Source organism: Thamnophis elegans, chromosome 2 (genome assembly GCF_009769535.1).
Source record: "Thamnophis elegans isolate rThaEle1 chromosome 2, rThaEle1.pri, whole genome shotgun sequence".
NCBI classification, from domain to species: Eukaryota; Metazoa; Chordata; class Lepidosauria; order Squamata; family Colubridae; genus Thamnophis; species Thamnophis elegans.
This window is the reverse complement of record NC_045542.1, coordinates 153,008,535-153,033,212: the sequence shown is the minus strand read 5'-3', so window position 1 is coordinate 153,033,212 and position 24,678 is coordinate 153,008,535. Positions and strand designations below refer to the sequence as shown.

The window sequence follows — 24,678 nt, the reverse complement described above, 5'->3', positions numbered from 1 at the left end:
ATGCTTGGATTCTCCAAGCAGAGCACAGGAGAACAATATGAAACAAAGAAAATGCTTTCCCTGCCCAACCTGTGAGGCGAGCTTCCACTCACAATTCCTGTGAAAACTGGTATTTGTGTCAACTAGAGGAGCGGTCACGAACTGGTGGTCCATGAGAAAATTTTGGTGATCCACAAAATTATTTGAATTTTTTATATTGCACTAAATGAGGAGTCCTCAAACTACGGCCCTTAGGCTTGATATGTGCAATGAATGCTTGTGTTGCTGCAGAGAGTCTCCCCCTTCGGGGTCTTTTCGTGTGGGTGGGAGGGGGGCAGAGATTCTGACTTGGGGTCTGCCTCGGCCTCCTGGTGTGGAGCTTTGGGCAAAGGCTGGAGGGAAGTGTTGCTGGTGGCGAAGAGCTGGAGGGCCTTGTTCCAGTGGGACTGCCTCATGGCCTGGAACTTGCTTTACCATTTCAGTCCACTGAGCCTCCAGGTGCCAATACCTGGCCTTGCACTCCCGCAGGTCTTCCCTCTGCTTGCAGAGCCTATGCTCGTAGTCCTCAGTGAGGTGCTTCTACTGAGCCTCCTCCTTGGTCAGATCCAATTTGAACTGAGCTGTTTTGCCAATTCTTTCTCATGGTGACTGTTTAGCTCCAACAATTGCTTCCTCTTGGGGGCCTAAGGAGTCTGGGCGGGGAGGGAAGGAATGGCTGGGAGGGGAGAGGCGCCCCTCGATGTGAGTGATGAGTTGTCCACGCCCACTGGTCACATGACCATCCAGCCATGCCTACCCAGCCGGTCACTAAGCAGATCCGTGGGATTTAAAATTATGAATTTAATGGTCCCGGAGGTCTGAAAGGTTGGTGACCCCTGAACTAGCAAATTAAAAGTCCCAAAGGTGCTTTTCAAAAGGCAACTGGACTTTCTTGGTTGTTTTTTCCCTTCTCATCCAAGAAATTTAATTCCCTTCACTGAAGCAGCTTTTGGGATGAGAAGTGAAATGTTTTCAAAGGAAAAAAACACAAGAACCCGTGTTGCCTCTTAGAAAAAAGCACCTTTGGGACAACCATGACCTGGATGAGTCTGACAATCTCCGTAGACATTTAGGAAATTATAGAACCAATTTCTTTCGAGCTTTGGCCTACAAGAGCTCACCGTTACCTGTACTGCTGCCACTCCTATTCTCAAAGCACCCCAATGGGAGGCCCGAAGCATTTCCACTTCCAGATCCGAGGAAAGGTGGCTGAGCCGGGCCAGGGGAGGCGGGCTTTGTGTGGCGACTGCCCAGTTCAGCTAGAGCCTGCTGGATGCCAGCTGGGTCACTGTGAATGACGCGATCCAAACGATACACTGTACTGGTAGTAGGAGCAGGAGGGAGGCTCAGGCCAGGAGAGTGATCATCTGTGTTTCGGCTGGGGAGCAAATGGGAAATATTACAAAACTGAAGGCAGAAAGGAAGGAGCGGGTGATGATTTCTCCTCCTTCTGTCCATAGTAGGCCACCCTCAAATACCCTCCCTTCCATTTGGGGCCAAAGGCTTTTCTTTCTATGCCTGTAATGGACAAGTTTCTGACCCTTTTGGGTCTTGACTCAAAAAAGGGAGAGGGCTTGTTCTTGATGCAGCTTGTCAGCCAAAGGATTTTATTAACACCCAAAAAAATAGGGTGACAAACTGGCAAATAGCTAAGGATTTTTATGATAAAGTAGCCGATAACCCGGCTTGCCTGGGTATTTATGTATAGGGAGAAAACGTCCAGAGCAAACATAATTTCTAATGTTGGATTTTCCCCCGTACCAGAGGGAGCCCCTTGTGTACTGTGAAGCTGTTACCATGGCAACTCCACTGGCTGCACAGTAGAAGCCATTTTACGGCAGTACAGTAGAAGCCATTTTAAGGCACAACAGGCTGTATCTTAACAGAACACCCCCCAAGGGGTGTTAGGGGTGTCTTACCCCCACAATATTTGTTTCCAGAGAGTAAGTCATCTGTGTACCAAGTTTGGTCGAAATTGCTCGAGGCGTTCAAGAATTATGCTGGAACATACACACAGAGAATAGAATAGAATAGATAGAAGATAGATTTCTTAAAAGAAAAGTGGGGAGTGAGTAGCCTCAGAAGGGCTTTTGGGGGGGGGGGGAGAACATTCAAGCAGAAATGTGATGCTTGTGTTGAAGGCACTGATGAGGACCACCTGGTTACATAAGCTTTCATCCAGAAGATTATACTGAAATTTAAACCAAGATGGAAAGGAATTGAAGAACATGCTTCGTAAAAGCATTCCTAAACAGGCTTTCCAATGTGGCTACTTGAACTGGACATGAATTAGTGTGTGTTATGTCAGCCACCAGGAATAAAGCTGTCCACAGCAGGTAAGGCTGTGGACACTTATAATTACTGTAGGAAGGCTGAACCAGGAGAGACAGGTGGAATATCAAGAGAAAGTGCTTTTCCCACATGATTTGAGGCTTGGCAATCTTGTTGCTTTTTAAATTTCTTTGCTGGGACATTTGTTACATGTTAAAAGATTTTACCCTTCTATATGATGTAACATTTTAAAGATCAAACACTAGTAGAGAAAGTACAAACAAAATTGCAACTGCAGCTGAGTGAGACAGACGACTGATCTCTGCCGATAACCCTTTTCTGCTAAACAGCCAGGTAAGGTTGGACTGCAACTCCCATCATTGCCAACCAGGACAACCAGGCTGCCTGGAAATACGCGGGTATCTTGGTACTAAACTGCTTTGAAACTCATCGAAATTGATACGCAAGGCATTTTGACCCAAACGTTTTTCCCCCTCGACACACACTTATTTGTTTGCTACTCAATGCAAAAGCTAAAATTTGTCGGTGTGGACTGCCTTGTTACTCGCTACCTTATTCCTTATGGGAAAAAAATATGTTTGGTACTCATTGCGCCTCCTGGAACCAATTAACAATGAATACCAAGGTACCACTGTAAGGGGAAACCGTGACACGACACATGCGCACACGACAAAAGCGCGCCAACAAAACCGCGTCGCTAAAACCACGACGTCATCAACACGCCGACAACAGGGCGCCGACAGAAGCGCGATTTAAGTTAAGGTAAGGGTTAGGTTTAGGATTAGATTTAGAGCGTACTTGTGTCGGCACGCTGTTGTCGGCGCGCTTCAGTGCTCATTCGTTTAGAACTCTCGGTTTTGTCACCGTGGTTTAGTTGGGCGCACTTTTGTCAGTGAACCAGGGGAAACGTAGCCCAACAAAACTTAGGAGAACACCTTAGTTGGAAATAATGGTGGAGGCTATGCTAGCTTAAGTCACACTTCAAATCACGTCTTGCCACTTGCCTTGAGTTCTATGCTTTGGCTGTCCTCTCCCTCCCCCCAGCTTCACCTCCCACTCACCCTTCACAAAGTTTACCCCCGGGACTTGCCTGCGATTCTTGGGAGAGGGCCAGTTTCTTTTATCCCCTCCGCTGCGACCACTGTTGCTCCCTCCACGGCCAGCTTTGCCTCCTCCCCCCGAGCCAGGGTTGGAGCGCCGGTTCTGTCGGTCCATGCCAGGCCGTTGGCTGGAGAAGCTGCGTTTGGACATTTCTTTCTTCTGGGCTAAACTGAGCTCGTTGGTAGAGGGACGCCCCCCGACGGAAGGCACGCCAGAGCAACCCCCCTTCAGGAAGGCAGTGGGGGGAGGTCCGCCAGGCGCCGGCTCTTTCTCCCCACCACCGCGGCGCTCTGTGAAGTCACTGCTCTCTGAAGCCGTCTCCCACTCCTCATTTGCCTGGTCAGAGTTCTGGTTGGACAAATCCGGAGACTTTGTGCCAGCCACTCTACGGGCAGTCGTTTCCTCTGGGACGGGAACAGAAGGTGCCGGGGAGAAAGGCTGACCCACCACCCTCTGTTCACCGTTGAGTCGGGCGGCGTTCTCCCGCTCCTGTTTCAGCCTCCGGAATCGAGGTGGTTTGTCCTGTTGCTGAGAACGGCCATGGCGCCGTCGCCGAGGTGGTCGGTCAAAGCCACGATCGGAGTTGGGGCCAAGGGGAGGTTGTTTAGGGGGGGCTTGAAAGCCACCGGTATCCTCTGGGACCATTGGGGGAGGTCCTGGTGGCGCCTTTTCCTTTACTAAAGATTCCAGAACCACTTCTTGTTGCTTTTCGGGTTTCTTGTTAGGTTGGGGCTTAGATGGAGGGCTCCACCCACCAGGGGGAGCACGACCACCTCCTCGGCCACGACGGGAAGGTACGCCCCGGGGAGTGAAGACACGCCCACTACGGGCGCCTGGATCCGAGAGGCGTGGGGGCATCTTGTCAGCAAATCGAGGCAAGCCAGGGTGCTGGGAATGGGGTGGTGCTGTATGAGTCATCGGTGGGCCTCGATTGCGCTGGCTAGGGGCCGGCTCTTTGGTCATCTCCTTGTCTGAATGGGCCACGTCGCTGGCACTCTCATGGGTCTCACTCCCTGTCTCAGACCCCCGCTGACGTCGCCGTTTCGGGATCTCTTCGTACTCGGAGCCTTCACTCCGTGTCTCGCTGGTGTTGCGAGGACGGAAATTGGAACCAGGCCCCATAGATTTACCAGGCCCATCATCAAGCCGATAGAAAGGCTCACGGTAGCTACGGAACTCTCTGCTTCTTCCCCGGCCGCCTCGGCCACGGCCACTGTAAGCACCTCGGAAGCCCCGTCCTCGGGCAAAATACTCTCCTCGCCCCCTCGCCCGACCACGGCCAGCATAGCCACCACGCTCGTAAGGACCTTCTCGTCGCCGCCGGGTTGGCGACAGGTTGCCCTGTTGATGATGTTGCTGCTGCTGTTGCTGCTGTTCTTTGGGTGGCATCACAGTTCCACCATTGACCACTGGCTTGGCTTTGTTCTCCTTGCCCGGTTTTGGAGGCTCTTTGGATAGCTCTGGCTTACTGCTCACTGCTTCTCCACTCTCCTTGGCCTTTCCTCCAGCACGCACATCGTCAGCTTCATCTTTTATCTCCTTAGGAGGGGGCGGTTTCTTAATGGGTCCAGCTCGGCGTGGAATCCTGTCTCCAGAAAGGTCTTCAATTTTCCGGCTGCTGCCAGGACGAGGACCCCAACGTGTCTCCGTTTTGGACTCGCGCCGTGGCTGCTTATGAAATTCATGCTGCTGCCGCTGTGGCTTTTCCACCCGGCGTATTATCTCCTCTTTGACCGGGGTGTCCTCTTTGGGCTGTTCGGAGGGAGGCTTTTTAGCTACTACTGGACGAATGACCAGAGGCTCTACTGATTTGACCTCTTCTGGGAGATCACGATGGAGCAACTGTGGTTCCTCTTCACTTTTGCGTGATGCTTGGATTTGGGGCTCTGGTCGCCCATTTCTGTTCACTTCTGCCGGTGCTGCCAGAGGCATGCTAGCTTGCCAGGGCCCTCCTGGCCGTGGGGGCTCGTCCATTGGGAAGCGATGCAATGGTGCAGGGTTACCATTTTCTGAGAAACCCTGGTAGTTCCCCATGTATGGCTGAGGGGTGACAGCATCACGGAGGCGAACAGGTGGTGTCTCACTCCTGAAAAAAGACATCAAGTTTATATTTTATTACGGAAGTCAGTAAGTGGTTGTTTTCTGCAATAAAAGTAGTATTTAGTAGTACACGATAAGCTGTCCTAAATTCAATTGTAAAAAAAAAAAAAAAATCAATTTCTGTAACATAATTGTCAAAATCTGGAATGTCTTGCCTGAATCAGTTGTCCTAGCCATTAACTTTTCAGAATTTCAACTCTAGCTTAACGTCTATGGATTTCACTCCATATTTAGGAGGTCCCTAAGGGGGCTTGCGTAAGTACACTGGCGTTCCTATCATCTGTCAATGTTTGATTTTCTAATTTTGTTTGTTCAAATTTGTAATTTTCATTTGACGAATTAAAAAAAAATTGAAACCCCAAGCTCTGCCATCTTCCTTCCTCTGTCTTCTCACCAACTCTCCAGTTTCATGCATGAGGCATAAGGAACTGCGAAAATGATGTCTTTGAGGATGAGGCATACAAGTGTGCATTTCCTTCATCATTCAAAAGGACCACTTTCCTCATGTGGTTCCAATAACAAAAACATCAAATTATTGTACAAGACAGGATTGTTCACTTATCTGTCCTCTCATTCCCGCATCCAAGCAACCAAAAAACCTCCTAAAGGTTCCTCACCTTAATCCTTTCTCCTCTTCATCTTGCTGCCGAAGAGATGCTGTCGGAGGCCGTGAGTCAACACCAGAGGGGGCATTGGTGAAGACATCTCCAGCCCAGGCTAGCTTGGGATCAACGGGTGGGGTGCCACGCTCTCGAAGGATGGGAGGATGGCGTTCAAACTGCTCCGAGTTGGAGCCCCCGCTGTCTGATCGCTCACGGGGTAGAAGACCTGAGGGGAGAGAAAGGGCAGCACATGTACAGAAACCAGATCTAATTCCCTGTGGAGTCTTCTAAATCAGCGGTCTCCAATCTTTCCGACTTTGCCGATTGGTGGCCGGGGTGGGTGGGATGGTTTTGTGCTAGTGGTGGGTTAGCGTGCATAGCTCCATTTGCACAAGTGGCAGACAGATGCAGCTCACACAAATGGAGCTGCGTGCACAATTTCACCTGCTGCATGCGCAAGTGGAGCTGCGTGTACGCGCCCCTGCTGCTTCCGGGCCTGGTTGTTTACGGGCCGAGGCCCGATAGTGGGCTATGGCCCAGGGGTTGGGGACCCCTCTTCTAAATCCATCTTCCATCGGATTCAGCTTACCCACAAATCAACATTGGTTTCAACGATACGTACCAGAGGGGTGTACACCAGGAGGATAAAAATCCATAGGGGGCCGGCCCTGCATCATGCGTGGGTCCATGTAAGGCGGAATCATCATCCAGCGAGGGTCAAAGTTTATCTGGGGCATTGGCGGAGGCCGCCCAATAGAGCCCGGGTAGATGCCTTTGGGTGGAGCCTGCTGTGCCTGAGGGGGTGCTGAGGACTGCTGCTGTCCAGGTGGCCCCGCCTGAGGATGAACGTTGCCTGAGGGGCCCAGAGGGGCCAGAGGAACACCTGATGCCTGTTGCTGAGTAGAGGAAGACAATGGAGGCTGGACCTGGCTTTGTTGTTGTTGTTGTTGCTGCTGCTGCTGTTGTTGCTGCTGCTGCCACTGCTGCTGCTGTTTCAGCAATTGCTCCTGGGAGGGTAATGAGAGCATCTTTTATGACACAGTAAATTCAACAACTGCTCCTAACCAGAGCCTGTCAGATCTGCCAACAAACCACTTCAGCCCAGCTTTGCTTTGATGGCAGCCTGCCATAAACTGTGGGGAGGGAGGAATGGGAGGGAGGGGGGAACGATAGGAACCAGAGGTGCAAACCAGAGACAACAGTTGAGAGATCCAAGGACACCAGTCTGGGAAAGAAACGTGAATGCCCACCAAAGAGGAATGCCAAAATGTGGAAAACACCTAGTTTGAACCTTACTGGATACCACCAAGAAGACCAAAGAGAGGCGGACCTGGGAGAAGGGAAAATTACTGGGTTTGTGCAGGAATCCCTCAGATCTGACTTTGCTATGTTGCAATCACTTAGCTTTGGTAAAAATTATAGCTTTCCCTACAAATGGAGTTGTGGGTCTTTCTTTCCTAAATGCCTAAGCTGGGACAAGTCTGACACAGCTCCCACTTGCACAAGCAACTGCTAGATATGTTGTTTCAATAGCTGCGGGGACATCAGCAGGTACCAAATCCTCAATCAGACCTTGACTTAACAAGTTCTACTGGCTGTTTCTTCTCAGACATCTCATACTCTACCTGTTGCTGCCGCTGGAATCGAGGTGGTAAGGACTTCTGATATTTTGAGTAGCCAAGGGTCTGAGCCGGAATTGGCTGGCGAGCTGGGAGAACCGTCTCTCCCTTGGGCTCCACCTTGACAGAGATGGGCACTGCGGGAAGGACGGGTCCCGGTAAGGCTGGTTGCTCTTCCCTCACTTCTGGAACTTCCTTGGGAGGAGGGGGAGGAGGCAGAGGGGGTTCAGCTACTGTGGAACAAGATAGAACAGGAAATTTCCTGAGTGGCAGAGTCCCATGCATCGACCTATAACCGGTGATGGTGAACCTATGGCACACATCATAGGTGACATAACCTGACATGCCAAGCCTCTTGATCCTCTGGAAGTCATGCAGAGTCATGCTCTTGGGTGGTCTCTGGAGCCTCCAAAAAGTACTAGTGAATGGAGTATGCTTTCCTGCTCCTTTTGGAGTTACAAGGTCACTCAAGAGCATTCTCCAGTTTCCAGGTCTCCTGATGCCTTTGAGAGGTATTTTGAAAAATATTTATAATGTATAAGAATTTATTTATGAATTAAAATAATTTAATTCTAGTTGCTATTCTGTTATGAATTGTTTCTCTTTTATTGGAGGTATTGGTGTGACATACTGGCAGAGACAAGCATTTTCTGAATTTTTGGCTGCTGAGCTCAAAAGGTTCATCACTGATGCATCATCTTCTTAGCCATTGTCTATCTATTACAGAATGAAGGCCTCTTCCGCACATTTCCAACCAATGCCACAGATCTACCGTGTTTCCCTGAAAATAAGACAGGGTCTTATTTTCTTTTGACCCCTGAAATAAGTGCTTGGCCTTATTTTCGGGGAAGTCTTATTATTTTTGAGGTGCAGGAGGCAGCAAGTGTAGTCACCTCATGGCTGTTGCTGTGTTGCAATATTTTTGGGGAGGGCTTATTTTAGTGTATGAGCTCAAAAGCCTGATTGGGCTTATTATCTTATTTTCGGGGAAACAGGGTATAAGGTCCTTAAAGCATATCTTCCTGAAAATATCTTTTGCTCTTCACTTAGGCTCTGATGTCCCAAAATCTACCAGGAAGCAACTTTTCAACATACCGTTCTCATTTATTTTTTAAAAAAAGACTTTTTCCTTTTATTGATGTTACAATGAGCTTCCCTACTCCTGCACTGTTATTTATTTACATCTTTCTTGATCATTGAGAGGTTTGCAAAATGACCATTTGATGATATAATTTTAATTCAATACCTTATGATGCAGGATGGTTTATGAGATGTGCAAATTAAGTAAAATATAATCCTGTTCCCTCAGACTGCAACTGCCCAGCATGGCCAGAAATAGGTCACAAATTGGATTTTAGAGGGGTCTTTTTTAAATTTGGGGAGAATTCATATGCAGAAAAGGAGAGTACCAGGAAGAAAAAATAGACTTTTCTCCAGTGCACCTACAATCAAAATCTGAGAAACCTTTCCTATTTTTCTCCATTTCTAAGCAAACAACATAAAAGTTTGATTGATAATGCCTTCTGTTATGTCCTTGACTAACTAGCAGCTCCAAAGCATTGCAAAAGATTCTGAGGGCCTCTTCTACAATAGTCTAACCCAAAACCTCTATGCACATTTAAAAACCAAAAGCATAGTCTTGCTAGCTGAGAATGATGGAGAATGTAGTCTAAAAGATGACCATTTGTGGAATGGCTGTTCTGGAACATGCTTTCAGCTGATGTGGACCAAGGCCTGTTGAGTCCTCTTGCTTATGGGAGTTAACAGAGAATGGGCTGTTGACAGGCACCTGCCTAGCTCTCCTCACCCTGCCTGGATTTTACTTAATGTGAAACTTAAATCAACCCAAATATTCCTAATCTTATTTCTACTGATTCAAATCAGGACTGTTGGACTAAGATCCTTGTTTCCAATATGAAAAAGAACAGGGTTCCCCCCACCCCAAAAGATGGTTAAAATACAAAAAGCCAAAATATTTAAAAAGAAAAGAAAAAAACCCACAAAAAAAGACATTAACAAAAAAAAGTGCCTTTGAAAAAATTGACACATGTACACATAACACCCTCACTAGTTGAAAGCTGATTAGTATAATAGAGCAATGTTGATTTCCAATCCCTTGCCAAACAGGTCAAAAATATGTTTAAACTGTTAAACTACTGAATACTTACCAATTGTTACCCTGTCATCTAGACTATATTAATAACAAAGTGGGTAACAGAAAAAAAGAACAATAATAATGAACATATTATATAAACATATAAAAGTAATACAAATTATGAATGTACAAATTGTGAAAAAGAGAAAGATGGGCTTAAAATCCCCAAATTTCAAAGAGAAGGTTGAAATTCCTTGTTATCCACCCTCCCCCCCGCAATTTTGCACACACTGTATATGACATGGCTGTGGTTTCACTGGCTCTTTGGCTAGCCCCCCAGATATGCTTTTCTAACGCTAATATAAAGAAAAATTTACCAAGAACGGTTGAGTCCAAGTTGCTCCCATTGCTGCTGTTGCTGCTGACACTGACACTGCTGATAATGGCAGCTGCGTTGTGAGGTTTGTTAGCCAAAACCAGCTCCTCTTTTTTCTCTTCTGGGGAGCCTGGGGCAGCCAATGGATTGGGGGGCACTGGGGTGGGAGGGGGAGGAGGAGCAGGGGGCTCTTTGGGAGGTTCCGGCTTCAGACGCTTGTCGGGGGCACCAAATTTCTCGTCCAGTCGCTTGAGCTTCTCGGCGCAGGCGGCTCGCCGTTCCTCTTGCATGCGCCGTTCCTCCTCCTCCCTCCGACGTCGGGCCCGCTCCACCGCAGCAGAAATCTCCGAGGAGGACTGCTTTCGGCGCTGGCGCCAAGCTTCGTCCTCATCCTCAGGAGGAGGTGGCCGCAGTGAGCGGTCCTGGAGGGAAGAAACAGGCTTGGCTCAAAAGCTGCTCCCACAATGGAATTGTATTTTGAGGGAGAAGAAGGGATCATCCTGATTTGAGCACCGCAGTGGGAATTCAAAGGTTGGACATTTTCACATGTGAGTTACTTAAGCCCCCCATCATTCTGTTTATGGGAAAGCAGCCCTCGCTTTGTTGCACAATAAAGTAGCAACAAACTACAAGTGCTCCTCAACATACGACTGGCTGCTTAGTGACTGAAGTTACTGTACATCCCCCAAAACCGGGATTCAAATTTCTGATGGCTCCTCCTCCTCCGGTTACATTTTGGACGCTCAGAAATCGGTCCACAGGTATTGCCCTTTGTAGCTTCCTGTGATCATTTGACTGCAATTTAATTTTTTTGCTGGAAACTGGTGTTTACTTCCAAGTTTCAACAAAAAAAAAGTCCATTGTAATCAATAGGTTCATTTTACAATTGTGGCATTCACTTAATGACCAAGAAGTCCTAAAATTGGACGTGGTCACGTGACAACCCACTTAATAAAGGCATGACTTACAACCACAATTCTAGGCTCAGTTACAGTTGTAAGTCAAGGATTCGGATAGCTTGCTTTCCTTGGTCATCTTCTCATACTTTACACCCTTTGGTTTAAGGAGGAACCATAAACCGCTTTATGTCCTTAAATCCCTAGAGTGGCAATGGCCAAACCCTCCAACGACTCACCGGGAAATCGTTGGGCTGCCCCCAGTTGCCCCTGTTTGGAGGTGGAGGTGGTGGAGGCGGTGGCGGACGGACGGCAGGGGAAGGTGGCGGCACATCTTTGGCGCCCTCTGGGGGACGCGTGTTTTCAGTCCAGGCTGTTTTCACAAGAGATTGTTCCTCTTTGGGAGTCCCAGCCTTCTTTGTCTCAATGCCCGAGGACTGGCTTTCAGGACCAGAAGTTTCATCATTACTACAAAGAGATAAGAGGGAAGAGTAAAAACAAGAGCTTTGCAGATTATGTGCACATCGGGTATGTCTAGTTTAATGAAAAAAAGGACTTAAGGGTGACATGACAGCAGTCTTCCAATATCTCAGGGGCTGCCACAAAGAAGAGGGAGTCAAGCTATTCTCCAAAGCACCTGAGGGTAGGACAAGAAGCAATGGGTGGAAACTAATTAAGGAGAGAAGCAACCTAGATACAGATGGTCCTCACTTAGTGAACTGTTCGAAGTTACAACGGCACTGAAAAGTGTGACCTATGATTATTTTTTTACATTGGTAACATTTGCAGCATCCCCATGATCACGTGATTTGATATTCAGATCTTGACAACTGACTCATATTTATGACAATTGCAGTTTCCCGGGGGCATGTGATCACTTTCTGGGACCTTATAGCGACAAAATCAACAGGGAAGACAGATTTAATTAACAACCATGCTACTTACTAATTTAACAACTGCAGTGATTCACTTGACAAATGGGGCAAGAAAAATTGTAAATTGGGGCAAAACTTTCAGCTTAACAAATGTCTCATATAGCAACATAGATTTTGGGGTCAATTGTGGACATACGTTGAGGACTATCTGTATGGGGAGAAATTTTCGGACAGTGAGGAAACTTAATCAGTGGAACAGCTTTCCTTTGGAAAATGTGAATGCTCCTTTACTGGAGGTTTTTTTAAAAAGAGATTGGACAGCCATTTGTCTGAAATTGTATAGGGTCTCCTGCTTGAGCAGGGGGTTGGACTAGAAGACCTCCAAGATCCCATCCCACTCTTGTTATTCTGCTATTTTGTTTGCAGTTGGGATAACCAGCAATAAGAAGAGTTTTGATTCAAGTATTCTTGAAATGCAGCCACCTGGGAATGATTTTTCTTGGATCTCACATGGCTGAGGACTGCATCTCCAGAGTATCACATAGGAGCAGATGTTATTTAAAAAAAAAAATTCCCACAGAACTGATAGCCCAGGAGCTGAGTTCATGGGAAAACCCATGCAGTAAGTTTCCGCACTGCCCAATTCTTACCGGCTTTCGGTAATATCTTCATCAGACTCTTTCCCGTCTTCTTCATCACTGAATTTTAGCTTTTCAGTGTAGTCCACTTCTTCGTGAGCTCCTGGGGAAGAGAGGAAGGAAGAGATAAGGAGACCGAAATGTCAGCATCCCTGGAGGGCTGGAAAGAAATGGTTGCATAATCCAGCAGGTGATCCTTCCCACCAGTTTACCTGCCCAGCCCTCATCATTTTCCTGGTCCAACTCATCAAATTCTTTTAGGTCGTCCTGCTTGAGGACGGGAGGACGGCTTACAGGTTCCGAGGCACGCAACTGAGGTTGTGCGGGGCGAGGCCCAGGGAGCCGCTGGAACCTGAGGCGGAAAGAAACAGCAAGAGAGTTTAAACGCCACTTCTGCTTTCTCCTCCCGGCTAACCAAGAGACATCTTAATCCCAGGAGAAAGATTAAGGAGTCAATGGGTATCCAAAAATATCTTGAGTTCAGATGTTCTCCAGCCCATGTAGTGGAGAGGCAACCTATATTCATTTCTAGTGATGAGCCACCAGACCATTTGCAGCCAGACTGTGAATAAAACTGTGAATTCTATTGGTTAATCAGCCGTGTAATGCTTTTATCTGAATACTGGGAGCAAACTAAGAAATGAGAGAAGTGTGTTTCCTTAACTCAATCCTGTATTTTCCTAGGACTATGTCGCTGCCACATGAGCCCACGAAAGTGGAAACTCATTTAACGAAGCACCCACAGAGTGAACAGGGGGCCCTGGGCCCCCTCTTAAACACCCCTTTTCACTGTGGATCTCAAGACCTGTAAATCCCTTTCACTTCTCTATTGGCAATCATGTCTAGCTTTCTTCTGTTTAAAAGGTACAAACTCTATCATAATAATATTTCATCTGCCTTAACTATTCCGGAAAGTTAACATAAGTACTTCAATCAAATTGTCTAAACCAGGGGTGTCAAACTCAAGGCTGTCCCACAGGGTGCTTAATTCTCGCCCATGGGGCAGCTGTGAAAATAGTGAAGGACCTGGCCTGCAGTGCCTCTGCCAGCGGAAATGGAGCTTGGGAGGGCCACGTGTGGCCCTTCTAGGCCAGTTTTCAGCCTGGATGGCCTGCAATCCTCTGCCTGTGAAAATGAAGCCTGGGCGGGGGGCACTTCATGTGGCTCCCTCCGGGCTCAGTTTCGCTGGCAGAGGGCTAGCAAAACAAACTAAAAGCAAAACAAGACGAAAGGATAAATGTTTCCCCTATCGCATTTGAGCATCCAAGAAGGGACAGGAAAGGAGAAAGGGAAAGACAAAGAAAAAGAAGAATGGGAAGACAGCAAGGAAGGAAAAAAAAGGAAAGAGGGGGAGGAAGGAGAAGGAAGAGGAAAGGAAAAAAAAGAGAAGGAAGGAAGGAGGCGGCAAGGCTCTTTTGGAAGACAAGGGTTTGGCGCTCTCCCTGGTCTTACTTAACTCCACTGGAGACAATAGATGAGTGATGTCGAGCTGGCCACGCCTCTCACCCTCCCCTGCAGTAAGACACAAGCCTGATGTGGCCCCCAATGAAATTGAGTTTGACACCCCTAGTCTAAACAGTTTCAGATTTCCTTTATTAGACCATAATATTATACCACAAAAATATTCAAGCATTTAACTTTTGCTTCTGCTGGAGAGATGTCCTCCTCCTCAAGCCACATTGGTTGACCACTAATTCAATTCCCTTCGCATACAACCCTCCCAAAATATCTGATTTACCTCTGTGCCTCTGCTGTGGGGTAGCGGTAAGGTCCCTGTGGCCCATACGGAGGTGGGAACGGGAGATATGGGGGATACATCTGCAATTGAGTAAAGAAGAAATTGATTCAGGGGTGGGCTGTTACGGGCTCGCCTGGGTTCAGGCGAAATCCAACCCCTGGCTGCCCCTCCCAGGAGTCTCCAGGCAGCCTGTTTTAAATGCGAGGTAAGTGCAGAGCCCGTGTGGAGGCTCGGGGAGGGGGAAAAATGGGCCTCCCGAAAATTCTGGAAATGGGCCTGGAGGGCCTCTGGAGGCCGGGGGAGGCAGTTTTTGTCTTCCCAGAGGCTCAAGGAAAGTCTCTGGAGCCTGGGAAAAGCGAAAACGCTCCCCCCACTGGCCGCTGTGGTGCAGGAGGCCAACTGGGCCAGACTCACCCAGCAACCAGGGAGAGAACCCGTCGCTGAAATTTTTGAAGCCCACCCCTGAATTCATTACTGGTAAATTGTCCCCCACCCCCAAGCTTTCTAATGAAGCAAAAAAGACTCATCTTCTTCCACGATATACTTACAAATGGCGGCATCATCCCCCGATAGGGAGGGAATTGAGGCGGGATGCTGGGCTGCATGCTGACACCAGCCCGTCCATCCTCAGGCACCAGCTCCCCATCGGTGCCCCGCCCACCTCCATCCCGCCAGCTGGTTGCGTCTGCAAGAGATTTATCAGAGGAAGCAAATAAGGGCGGGAGACTGGGGAAAAGAATCCCTTGAATGGTTTGAGGTAGGATATCACTTACTCTGGGGGCGGAGGTTTGGTCCGGGCCCATACGACGCATCGGTAGTGTCCTTTTCTTTGCCAGCTTTGTCCTGGTCGCCAGCCGCCTGCAGGGTCGGAAATTCCTCGCGAGAGAATCGCGACAGTAGGCTTGATCCCTTTCCACCTTGACATCAAGAGAAAGACGGTGGAAAGTCTTTTGGCAAGATTGCTCCATCTTGCAGGAAAAATGGGGAGTGCTTTAACTTGCAAGAGTTGAGGGGGAGGGGAAGAAAAACTTACCATCTCCTTGTGCTCCATGGGTAACGCTGGCCTGTGCCCAGGACTTTACCCCGCTTGCTACCGTAGGGGGATTCTGAAATAAGGGGACAGGATGAGAAATACTAACTAAAAACAAAATCTTAAGAGCTTCCAATAATCCAGGGGTCTCAACATTGTAGGTAAACCTAAATCCCAGTATCTAGATCAGAGTTCCCCGACTGTTTGCAGACCAGTAGAGTTGGGAGAGAGGGGATGGTTCTGAGAGAGGGGTTGGCAAGCATGTGTACATGCATAGCACTATTTGCACTAGCGGTGTGCCTGCGTGCCCACTGCTCTCGCAAATGGAGCGCACATGCTTGCCTGGTTGGGTTGGGGACCCTTGATCTAGATCATCTTTTCTTAAAATGTGAACTTAATGATGGACATCAATTACCACACACCAGCTAGCATGGGATTTCGAGCATTTAGGATTTATTGGTTGGAAAAAGCCAATCAAGAAGATCAGATTATCTCCTTCAAGACAATACATACATAAATATGAACTAGCTGCCAAGCATCTGAATTTTGGTCACATGACCACATGGACGCTGGATTGTGAATTGTCATTGTGAAAAATGGCCATGTTACTTTTTTTCAGCGCTGCTGTAAATTTGAACAGTCACTAAATGGACTGTAAGTCGAGGACTACTTGTCCTGCCAAACAATTACATGTTCATATAGTCACTGGAAACCAAGGTTACTTGAAAGAGTCTACCTTTACCTTGAAAAAAAATCTTGATATTTTTTCCCCACGTAGAACTATCCCTTACCATTGTTCTGGATTGATTAAAATCCACTTTTCTGAAATTCAGTAGGCAGTTTGGAATACTGAAGTTTTAGTTTCCAGTTAAAATCAAAAGCATCAGCACTTCCCTCACTATCATTACTATCATATCTTTCGGAGTATAAGATGCACCTTTCCCCTCCTAAGAGAGGGTGAAAAATTGGGTGAGTCTTATACAGCGAATGTAGTCCCACCCACTCCCATCCTTTGGCCTCTGTCTCCCAGCAATTTGCCTCCTTGCAACAAACAGCCTGTTTCAATTTCAGCACAGCTTGATTAGCACAAGGAGCTGATTGTCGGTTGGATCGTCCTCCTGATGATCAGCTGTTTAAGGCTGCAGGGATTGCCATTGCCTATTGCCCCCTCTGCGTGCCCCATTTTTGGCCTCCACGTCCCCATTTTCTGCACATTCCGATCCCTGCCACCCAGAATGGGCGGAAAACGGGGCACATGGAGATGGAAAAGGGGCATGCAGAGATTGAAAACGGGATGTGGAGGCTGAATGGGGCAGGCGGAGGTGGCCATAGGCTATGGCAATCCCTACAGCCTGAAACACCTGATCATACCGACAATCAGCTGCTTGTGCTAATCAGGCTGTGCTGAAATTGAAACTGAAACAGGTTGTCTGCTGAAAGGAAGAAAATTTCTGGGAGGCAGAATTTTTTTCTTGTATCCCTCCCCAAAAGCTAGGTGTGTCTTATACTTCGGAGTGTCTTATACTCTGAAAAATATACTTGCTCTTTCCATGATTGTCTTTTTGAAACAGAGCTAAACCATTATTTATTTTTGAAATACTTACAGAAGTTGATGTAGTAGTGTGACTCATGAACTAAGCCATCAGCCAAACGTGCTATGCTATACCATGCCATGCCAAGCCATACTTAATGTTATCCGTATTGGGATTAATATGGTTCAAAAATAAGCTAGTTTAAACTGGAACAATCAGTTTCCATCAGCCTGTCATTCAGTTGGATCAACATTTGTTTCCACTTTACAATATTTACTTCCAGAAATTGCCCTACCTCAGCAATGAGAATAGCATAATGTGGAGCTGATCACATGAACCATAGAGGGAAAACAAATATTGGAGAAATCTTGTTTGCCAGGTTAGGTTCCTCAATCGGTCAGTTTGGTACATTCCTTGCATTGCATTACCTTTCCAGACAGTTATAGCAGAGCTAGCTTTCTTATACAAAAAAGACCTATCCCCTATATATATCTACTATAGGCCCCGAGGGTTGGATAAGAGTTGAAGCCCAAGAAAGAACTGGTGTAAAATTATCACCTAAAGTAGAACACGGATGTGCACGCCTGCCAAAACTTATATTCAGTCTTAAGGGAGGCAGAAGTTGCAGGAACTGCTTTCAATCCAGTCTTGGCCCAAGCCTTTTTTTGTCTCTGACATAACTGCTTCTCGTACAGAGTCGATACAGAGAGTGGGGAGGACAGCCAAGATGATTATAGGACGCTCACTTCCCATTATTCAGGACTGAGCTATGTGCTTAGTGCTCAAAGCATTGTTAGAGACCCCACACACCCAATTTATAGCCTGTTTCTGTTGCTCCCCTCTGGAAAGAAGTTTCGAAGTATTTCTAGCAGGACTACTAGATTCTGTAACAGCTGTCAGGCTTGGAAGCCATTTTTTATATTGGGCCTTCCGGCCTGCCACATTTAATGCTGTGGAAAAAAGGGAGGGGGGATTATATGGAGTATAGGAAATATATAGTCATAACAACATTCTTTTCTTAAGAGAGTCAAGGACATCTTGCCCTGCACCTGGAAGCGTATGACTGGGAGGCATCTCCAGTTGAGACAGTGCCTGATTGGGCCATGTGATGGACATGTGGGTGCTGGGCAGGAACTTCCATTTGGGTGGGAAAAACCTGGAAGCTTTCAGATTTGGGTTTTCCCAGATGTGCCAATATGACATATCTAATAAAATGGGAGTTTTGAGGAATCTTAAGCCTTGGAGTCTTCTTTCATTGGGGGTGTTACTTGGAAGCCTGACAACAACTTTGTTCCCTATGACATCTCTCTGGCAAACTCACGATTCATTTTTCTCACCATGGCACATGTATACATCCGAACTAGATTATGTTCTCCATGTCATATAATGTATGTGGGTTTATGCATAATTTATTTACTTATTTATTTTGTCATGGTTATGTAGTAGTGCATATTGGAGTTGGTGGTCTGCAACAAATTTTCATTTTTAATGCATGCTGATGAGCGTACATTTAAAGTGACAATAATGTTATTCTAAGTCTTCGCAGGGAAGGAAGGGAAGAGTAGTTGCACTGTGGACCAGTGAATGATAAAAAGAGGGGCAGCTGATATGACAAAGATGGACAGAGTAAAGAATATTTAGTAAGAAAGAACAGGCTAGAGCTAGAAATCCCAAATATTTTTTTTTGCCAGATGTAGGTTACAACTAGATAGACACAACTGTCCAGAAAAAAAAGAGATAGTCTGGCTGAGTGCTTCCAGCCTCCCATTCTTGCCACAAATTTACCTCGGGGGCTGTTGGGGGTCGTTTCGGTTGGTTTGAGGCAGACGTCTGTGTAGCCGGCGGTGACTGCGATTCCGGCGGCTGAGCGGTCGAGGCATCGGTACTAGAGGCAATAAAAAAATAAATAATTAAAAAAAAAAAGTTAAAACAGTGTAAGCTTGCAAATGCGCATGGACCCTCCCAATGGTTTCATATGTCTTGCCCTACCTACCTCTTTGGGTCTGGCTGTTCCTGCTTGCTTGCCCATCCTGTCCCGTCTTTCGGCACTAGTGAGACGTTGGGGTCATTGCCTTTGTTCTCTGCTTTTAAGCTTGGCAGATTTGCAGGGGGTGGCATGCGTCGGGCAATGGCAACCTTACCGAGACTCTGCAAGCCATGGCGGGGGGTTACTGTGCAGGAAAGAGGATTTCAAAGGTTAAATGCCACCCAGAGACATCTTTTGAGCAAACTGACTGACCGATTCACACCAATTGTCAACCGGACTTTTTGTCAAATCCCCGGTTAACCGGTTACGATAAGGGACAGCTGCTCAGGGCGCTGCGAGTACCATCAGAGCATCAGAGATAGAGCATTTTCATCATGACAGCTGCCTCCTCTTTTAAGAACGGGGCTTGGAAGAATCAAGCCTGAGACACACTGGCAGTTTTTACCTGTGGGTTTCTGGATCTCTAAGGACTTGCCCTTGTACGTATCAAACAGGTTGAGCGACGAATACTTTTTTCCATCCTTCCCCTTTGCTGTTTGCCCCAAACGATCTGACATTGCGCTGTAAGGTCATTGAGTACGATGGTTCCTCCTGGCTCCCCGCGAAACGTGCCTAGGTTGGACCAGGAAGGAGGAGACTAAGAGGAAGAAAACGCAGCCGTGTTGGTTTTACCTTTCCCCCTTCAATCAGCAGTTATTAAATTTAGTAGCCAGTTGACATAAGCAAAGCCAGCTTTAGGCTAAGGCCAAATTGACACTGGCATAGGACACTCAAAGCTTAAAAAGGGCACCAATGTTGCCCTTTCTTCTGAAATCATTCTAAAATGTAGATCTTCACATCGGTGGGAAATGGTGCCATCAATCAATGTGGCTTAGGGGTGCCATATTCCTTTGAACTGGCGCTGGATAAAAGGTTTTTCCTTATACAACACTGAAGGTAGTCATGACGATGTCCCATTTTGAACAGGACTTGGCGGTATACTATCAACAATTAAAACAATGTCACAACTATTTAAACACTTTAAAAATGAATACTGTGGGAGAACATCCAATCCAAACACAATACAGGTAGTCCTCAACTTACGACTGCAACCCAGCCCAAAATTTCAGTTGCTAAGTGAGACCTTTTTAATAAGTGTGTTTTGCCCCATTTTACAACTTTTCTTGTCACAGCTGTTAAGTGACTCACTGCACTTATTAAATTAGTAATATGGTTGTTAAGCAAATTGGGTTTCCCCTGTTGACTTTGCTTGTCAGAAGGTCACAAAAGGTGATCACATAACCCTGGGACACTGCAACCGTCATAAATTTGAGTCCGTTGTCAAATGTAAATCACATGACCATGGGGATGCTACAACAGTCATAAGTGTGAAAAATGATCATAAGTCACTATTTTCAGTGCCGTTGTAACGTTGAACGGTCACTAAACAAACTGTTGTAAGTTGAAGACTACCCATTCAACCACCATACGGTTCCCCCCATGGGATCCCCCCCCAAGGTTGTTGGAAGAACCATCTTGTGAGGGCTGCCTGAGAGACTAAAAGGGGTGGAGTTAACTACTCCTGGGAAGGGAGAGATGATGGGAAACCCAGCAATAAAGCAGTAGTGAAATTCAATTTTTCCCCCTACCGGGTTCTGTGGGCATGGCTTAGTGGCGGGGTTTTGTGACTGAGTGGGTGTGGGCAACTCAATGTCACTCATGGCCACGCCCTCTCAGTCACATGCCCCACCACCAAGCCACGCCCACAGAACCCGGTAGGGGAAAAAAATGTGTGTATGAGTCCATTCACAGCAGAGCTGCTGCTCCCTTTATGGTCCCCGCTGGCCTTTTCCCGAGAGGCGAAGTGCCTTAAAGGGACAGGCTGCCGCAGCTCTGCTATAAATGGAGGGAGAAATGTTTGGATTGTCTCTGCTGCATTTAATGTTGAATTCTGTGGCAGAGACAATCCGAACATTTCTCTCTCTGTTCACAGTGGAGCTGCTGCTCCCTTTATGGTGCCCCCGCCCACTCCCTCTCTCCGCCTGTCTCTTAAAGGGACAGGCTGCAGCAGTTCTGCTGTGAATGGAGGGAGAAACGTTCAGATTGGGTGGGCGGGTCAAGCGGCCAGAAAATGTGAGCAGCGACAGGTAACCAGATAAGCATGGGCAGGGCCACCAGGGATTTTTCCTACGGGTTTGGAGAACTGATGGCTAACTGTCCCTGCCGGTGTGGCTGAACTGGGCGGATTTCACTCCTACAATAAAGGTACATTGTCTGGGTCCTGCCAGATGGAATCTTTTAGCAGACAAGATCCACAACAAATCCCTCTTGCTGGACCCGATGAGGCAGGTAGAAGTAATTGCCGGTTCTTCAAATAACCTGGGCTTGTAGGGCTTTAAAGGTAAGAACCAGCATCTTGAATTGCACCTGGCAGCATATTGGCAGCCACTGCAGCTCACAGAACATAGGTGTGACTTGTGCCGTCCTAAAGGCACACAACTTGTGCAGCCAGATTCTGCACTAGTTGGAGCTCCTCAATATTCTTCAACGGTAACCACACAAGTGGCTTCCATTACAGCAATTCCCTTTGGAGGTGACTAGGGGGCGAGTGACTGTGAGCAGAACCTCAGGGTCCAGGAATGAGTGAAATTGGTGCACAACATAAAAGTTGCGCCAAGGCCCTCTTGGTCATGACTTGAGCAGGAGTCATAAGCCTAGAAGGACCCCCAGATTGTGCATTAGTTTGTCTGGGATAGTGCCAGCCCATTTAGTATCAAAGATGATAAAGTCTCAGGTCCACAAAGACCAAAAACCCAGAGCCACTTAAGTCTTGCCATGGTTCAGAGGAAGTCTGTTGTCTCAGATTCAGACACCCAGAACCTCCAGGCAGTGGAGTGATGATACCTCACCCCAGGGTGACAAATGAACTCACCCAACGGCTCCATGCAGATGTTAAACAGGAGTAAAGAGAGTACTGAAACCTGCAGCACCCACATGATGAGGCTGCAGGGAGGACTTTTCGCTCACAATCGTCGCTGACTGGTATCAGCCACACAGTAAGAGAACCAGCCCTATATTGCACCACCCACTCCCAACTGATGGAGATTGTCCAGAAGGTACCATGATTGATGAGAGGCACTATTGCTGATCTGCTCCTGCCAGAGATCATTCACAAGCGCAAACAATGCCATTTCTGTCACATGCCCAGGCCTGAATCCTGACTGAAAGGAGTTCAAATGGAGTTGAAAAGGAATTCCGCTTCATCCAGAGCTTGCTGAAGCTGATGTACAACAAATGTCTCCACAACCTTCCTGAAGAACTTACGATACTGATTAAAAAATGTTCAAGTACAGAGGGATCCAGTGACAGCTTCTTGAGGGGGAGTGGCCCGCATCATTAGGTCTTGAAAATTGGGGACCTCTGTGGGGGACTGCTGGCTGGAACCCATGCCCACCTGTGAGGGGGGGGGGGAACCAGAGGTGGCAGCTCCGTGGGCAGGGCTGATCCCAGGGAAGCCATATGTGGGGGGGGGGGATTGCCACCCCTGAGGGAGATCCCAAAGACCTGATGTGTCAATAGGGATCCTTGCTTGCAATGTGGGTGCCTCCCCTGTAGCCCCTTCTGTCCCTGGCCTGGAATGGAGTTAAGGCCACTTGCCTTTTTGTAGAGCTGCTCCAGCTTCCTGTGCCTTCGCCTTCCATACTTAGATGGCTTGGAAGGCTTGTGACCACCCTCTGCCTCCAGCTCCGCCCTGGGGGAAGGTGCTTCTTGTCTCTAGCCTTTGATCCCTCCCCTTCTGGGTAGCCTCTGGGGTGGTCACTAACCTTGGTTGATCCTCTGCCCTTCTGGTGGGGCTGCTAGCTGTTGCTGCAGGTATCTGAGTCCTGCCGGTCTCCTTGTTGCCACTGGGCATCGCCATATTGGAACATGTTGCTCCTCTTGGCTTCAAGATGGTGCCCGTGCCAGGAGACAAAGGGCGCCTCTTTTAAAACTCCTGTTCTGGCGGCTTGTGCTCCGAGGAGCTGCCATGCACCTCTGCTGCCGGTTTTTCCTCTTTCTGGCACCGCTAGAGCTTTGGCTCTGCCCATGGACCCCCTCCAATGAGGTGGGCCACGTGGACAATGGCGCGGGTGCTCCACGGCTTTTGGGAAGCCACGGTTCGCTACTCAACCCATGGGGAGCAGCAGAGCGCTCCGGCACCCGGCAGAGTTCCTGCAGCGAGGCTCATCTTCTGGGCAGGGATCCAGCGCCTCCCTCGCTTGCCGGTGATTCAATTTGCGCCCAGCAGAGCTTGAGGAAGCCGCCGCTCCCCCCTGTTGGGAGTGGCGGAGCACTCTGGTGCCGCTGGTGCCTACGCGGCAGGGCTTGCCTTTGGAAGGCTTGTGCCCTTTGTCTCCTGCTTGCCCGGCAGATTTCTTTTCCGAGTGATGCTTGTCTCAGTCAGAAGTCTGGGCAGCATGCCGCCCCCGGGGGGACTTTTGGCAATCCTTTCGCAGCTCAGGGAGCTTCCAGCTCGCATGCAGCTGCTGCTGTAGGGAGACAATTGATTTTTTTCGCTTTCTTTAAATTTCTTCAAATTTATTGGAGATCCGGAATGGCAAACCGTCCAGTTGAGGGACTGATTCGATAACTGGGCGGTGCCTGGTGGACCAGGGGCGTATACCAAGATCTTATCTGACTCAGTCCAATCAACGAGAGGATAAGACCAACCCATTCTTGATTTTTTTTTATTTAGCATTTTATTTAGCATTCTGGATACTCCTCCCCTCACTATGGAAAACTTCTGAATCTTACTCTTACAGGAGGGCTTGAGTCACTCTAAACAAGGCCAATGGGTGGCTAACAATAGGTAAATGTGGCAAAGCTGCTGATTTGTTACCCTAATCACCCCTAGTTAGACCTTAATAGTGGCTTTCACCCATGTTCAATCGAGTTAATTCCTTGGCCTTCAGGGAGAGGACACTTTTCCCATAAACCAGAGAGTGATGGGATTCACAGGAGATGAGAGGTCACATAGACACGATCCAATCCAAAGCCTCAACTGCCCTCTCATTCCAAGCAATGACCAAGGCTCTAACTGCTGGTGGAGCAGACCAGCAGGAATACGCTCCATTTTTCTCTGGAACCTATTAAGGTCTATTAGTCACAGGTAGTGGAAATCCAATATACCCCATCTCCCGGAGCAGGGGGCAGCACCAGATGTTCTCATGGCAACCAGGGCATGACCTGGCCATCACAGTGGAGTTACAGAGAGCTCTTTCAACTTTGGATTACCTTGCTAGTGTTCCAATAGAAAAATGAGACCAAATGTGTGACCATTGTCCCATGTCAGGTCCTGGATGATCTGGGATAGGGCCTGGGTTATTTATTATGGGGGCCATGAACTTCTGAGCCATCTCGGACCCCAGTTCTAGAAAAGGCAGGTTGGAGTCCCATAGGACTATAAACTTGGAAAATTTCACTGCCAAATTCAAGAGAGCCAAGCAGCTCAGGCAGGGAAGTTACTACCCAACTGGGAGTCTGGTACAGTAGTAACAGTCTCAACGAATCTCTAGAGCCCAACTGAAGTAACAGGATTTGACAGCTGGCAATGCCCCTGAAAGTCATAAGAGATTCCCAGACGGCAACTGGCAAAACTGCTGCCCTTGGAATTTGGCTGATGCCACACCAAAAACCCAACTGGGCATATTTCCGAGAAGCCAGTATCTACTCCGGACCCAGTCAGATCTTGGTAATACAGATAGTTCTCAGCTTACAAGCAAAATGGAGCCCAAAACTTCTGTTGTTAAGTGAGACATTT

The 24,678-nt window shown here is 47.8% G+C and overlaps 1 protein-coding gene across 4 annotated transcripts in view; it reads right to left on the bottom strand.

Moving 5' to 3' along the window:
* Positions 1-24,678, bottom strand: part of PRRC2A (proline rich coiled-coil 2A) — a 53,240-nt gene that overhangs the window by 14,887 nt on the left and 13,675 nt on the right. For 3 of the 4 annotated variants that reach the window (XM_032208764.1, XM_032208766.1, XM_032208767.1), the window contains exons 2-17: positions 19,345-19,536; positions 18,906-19,083; positions 18,698-18,797; positions 15,384-15,456; positions 15,124-15,267; positions 14,899-15,035; positions 14,351-14,430; positions 12,825-12,964; positions 12,625-12,715; positions 11,339-11,567; positions 10,205-10,625; positions 7,739-7,965; positions 6,736-7,120; positions 6,129-6,339; positions 3,401-5,497; positions 1,146-1,396 (exon numbers count right to left, since the gene is read on the bottom strand). In XM_032208764.1, the coding sequence (XP_032064655.1) occupies positions 1,146-1,396; positions 3,401-5,497; positions 6,129-6,339; positions 6,736-7,120; positions 7,739-7,965; positions 10,205-10,625; positions 11,339-11,567; positions 12,625-12,715; positions 12,825-12,964; positions 14,351-14,430; positions 14,899-15,035; positions 15,124-15,267; positions 15,384-15,456; positions 18,698-18,797; positions 18,906-19,083; positions 19,345-19,456 (4,876 nt within the window). In that variant the 5' untranslated portion in view covers positions 19,457-19,536. The remainder of the gene's footprint in view (positions 1-1,145; positions 1,397-3,400; positions 5,498-6,128; positions 6,340-6,735; positions 7,121-7,738; positions 7,966-10,204; positions 10,626-11,338; positions 11,568-12,624; positions 12,716-12,824; positions 12,965-14,350; positions 14,431-14,898; positions 15,036-15,123; positions 15,268-15,383; positions 15,457-18,697; positions 18,798-18,905; positions 19,084-19,344; positions 19,537-24,678) is intronic. The other variant, XM_032208765.1, reaches the window with a different exon arrangement.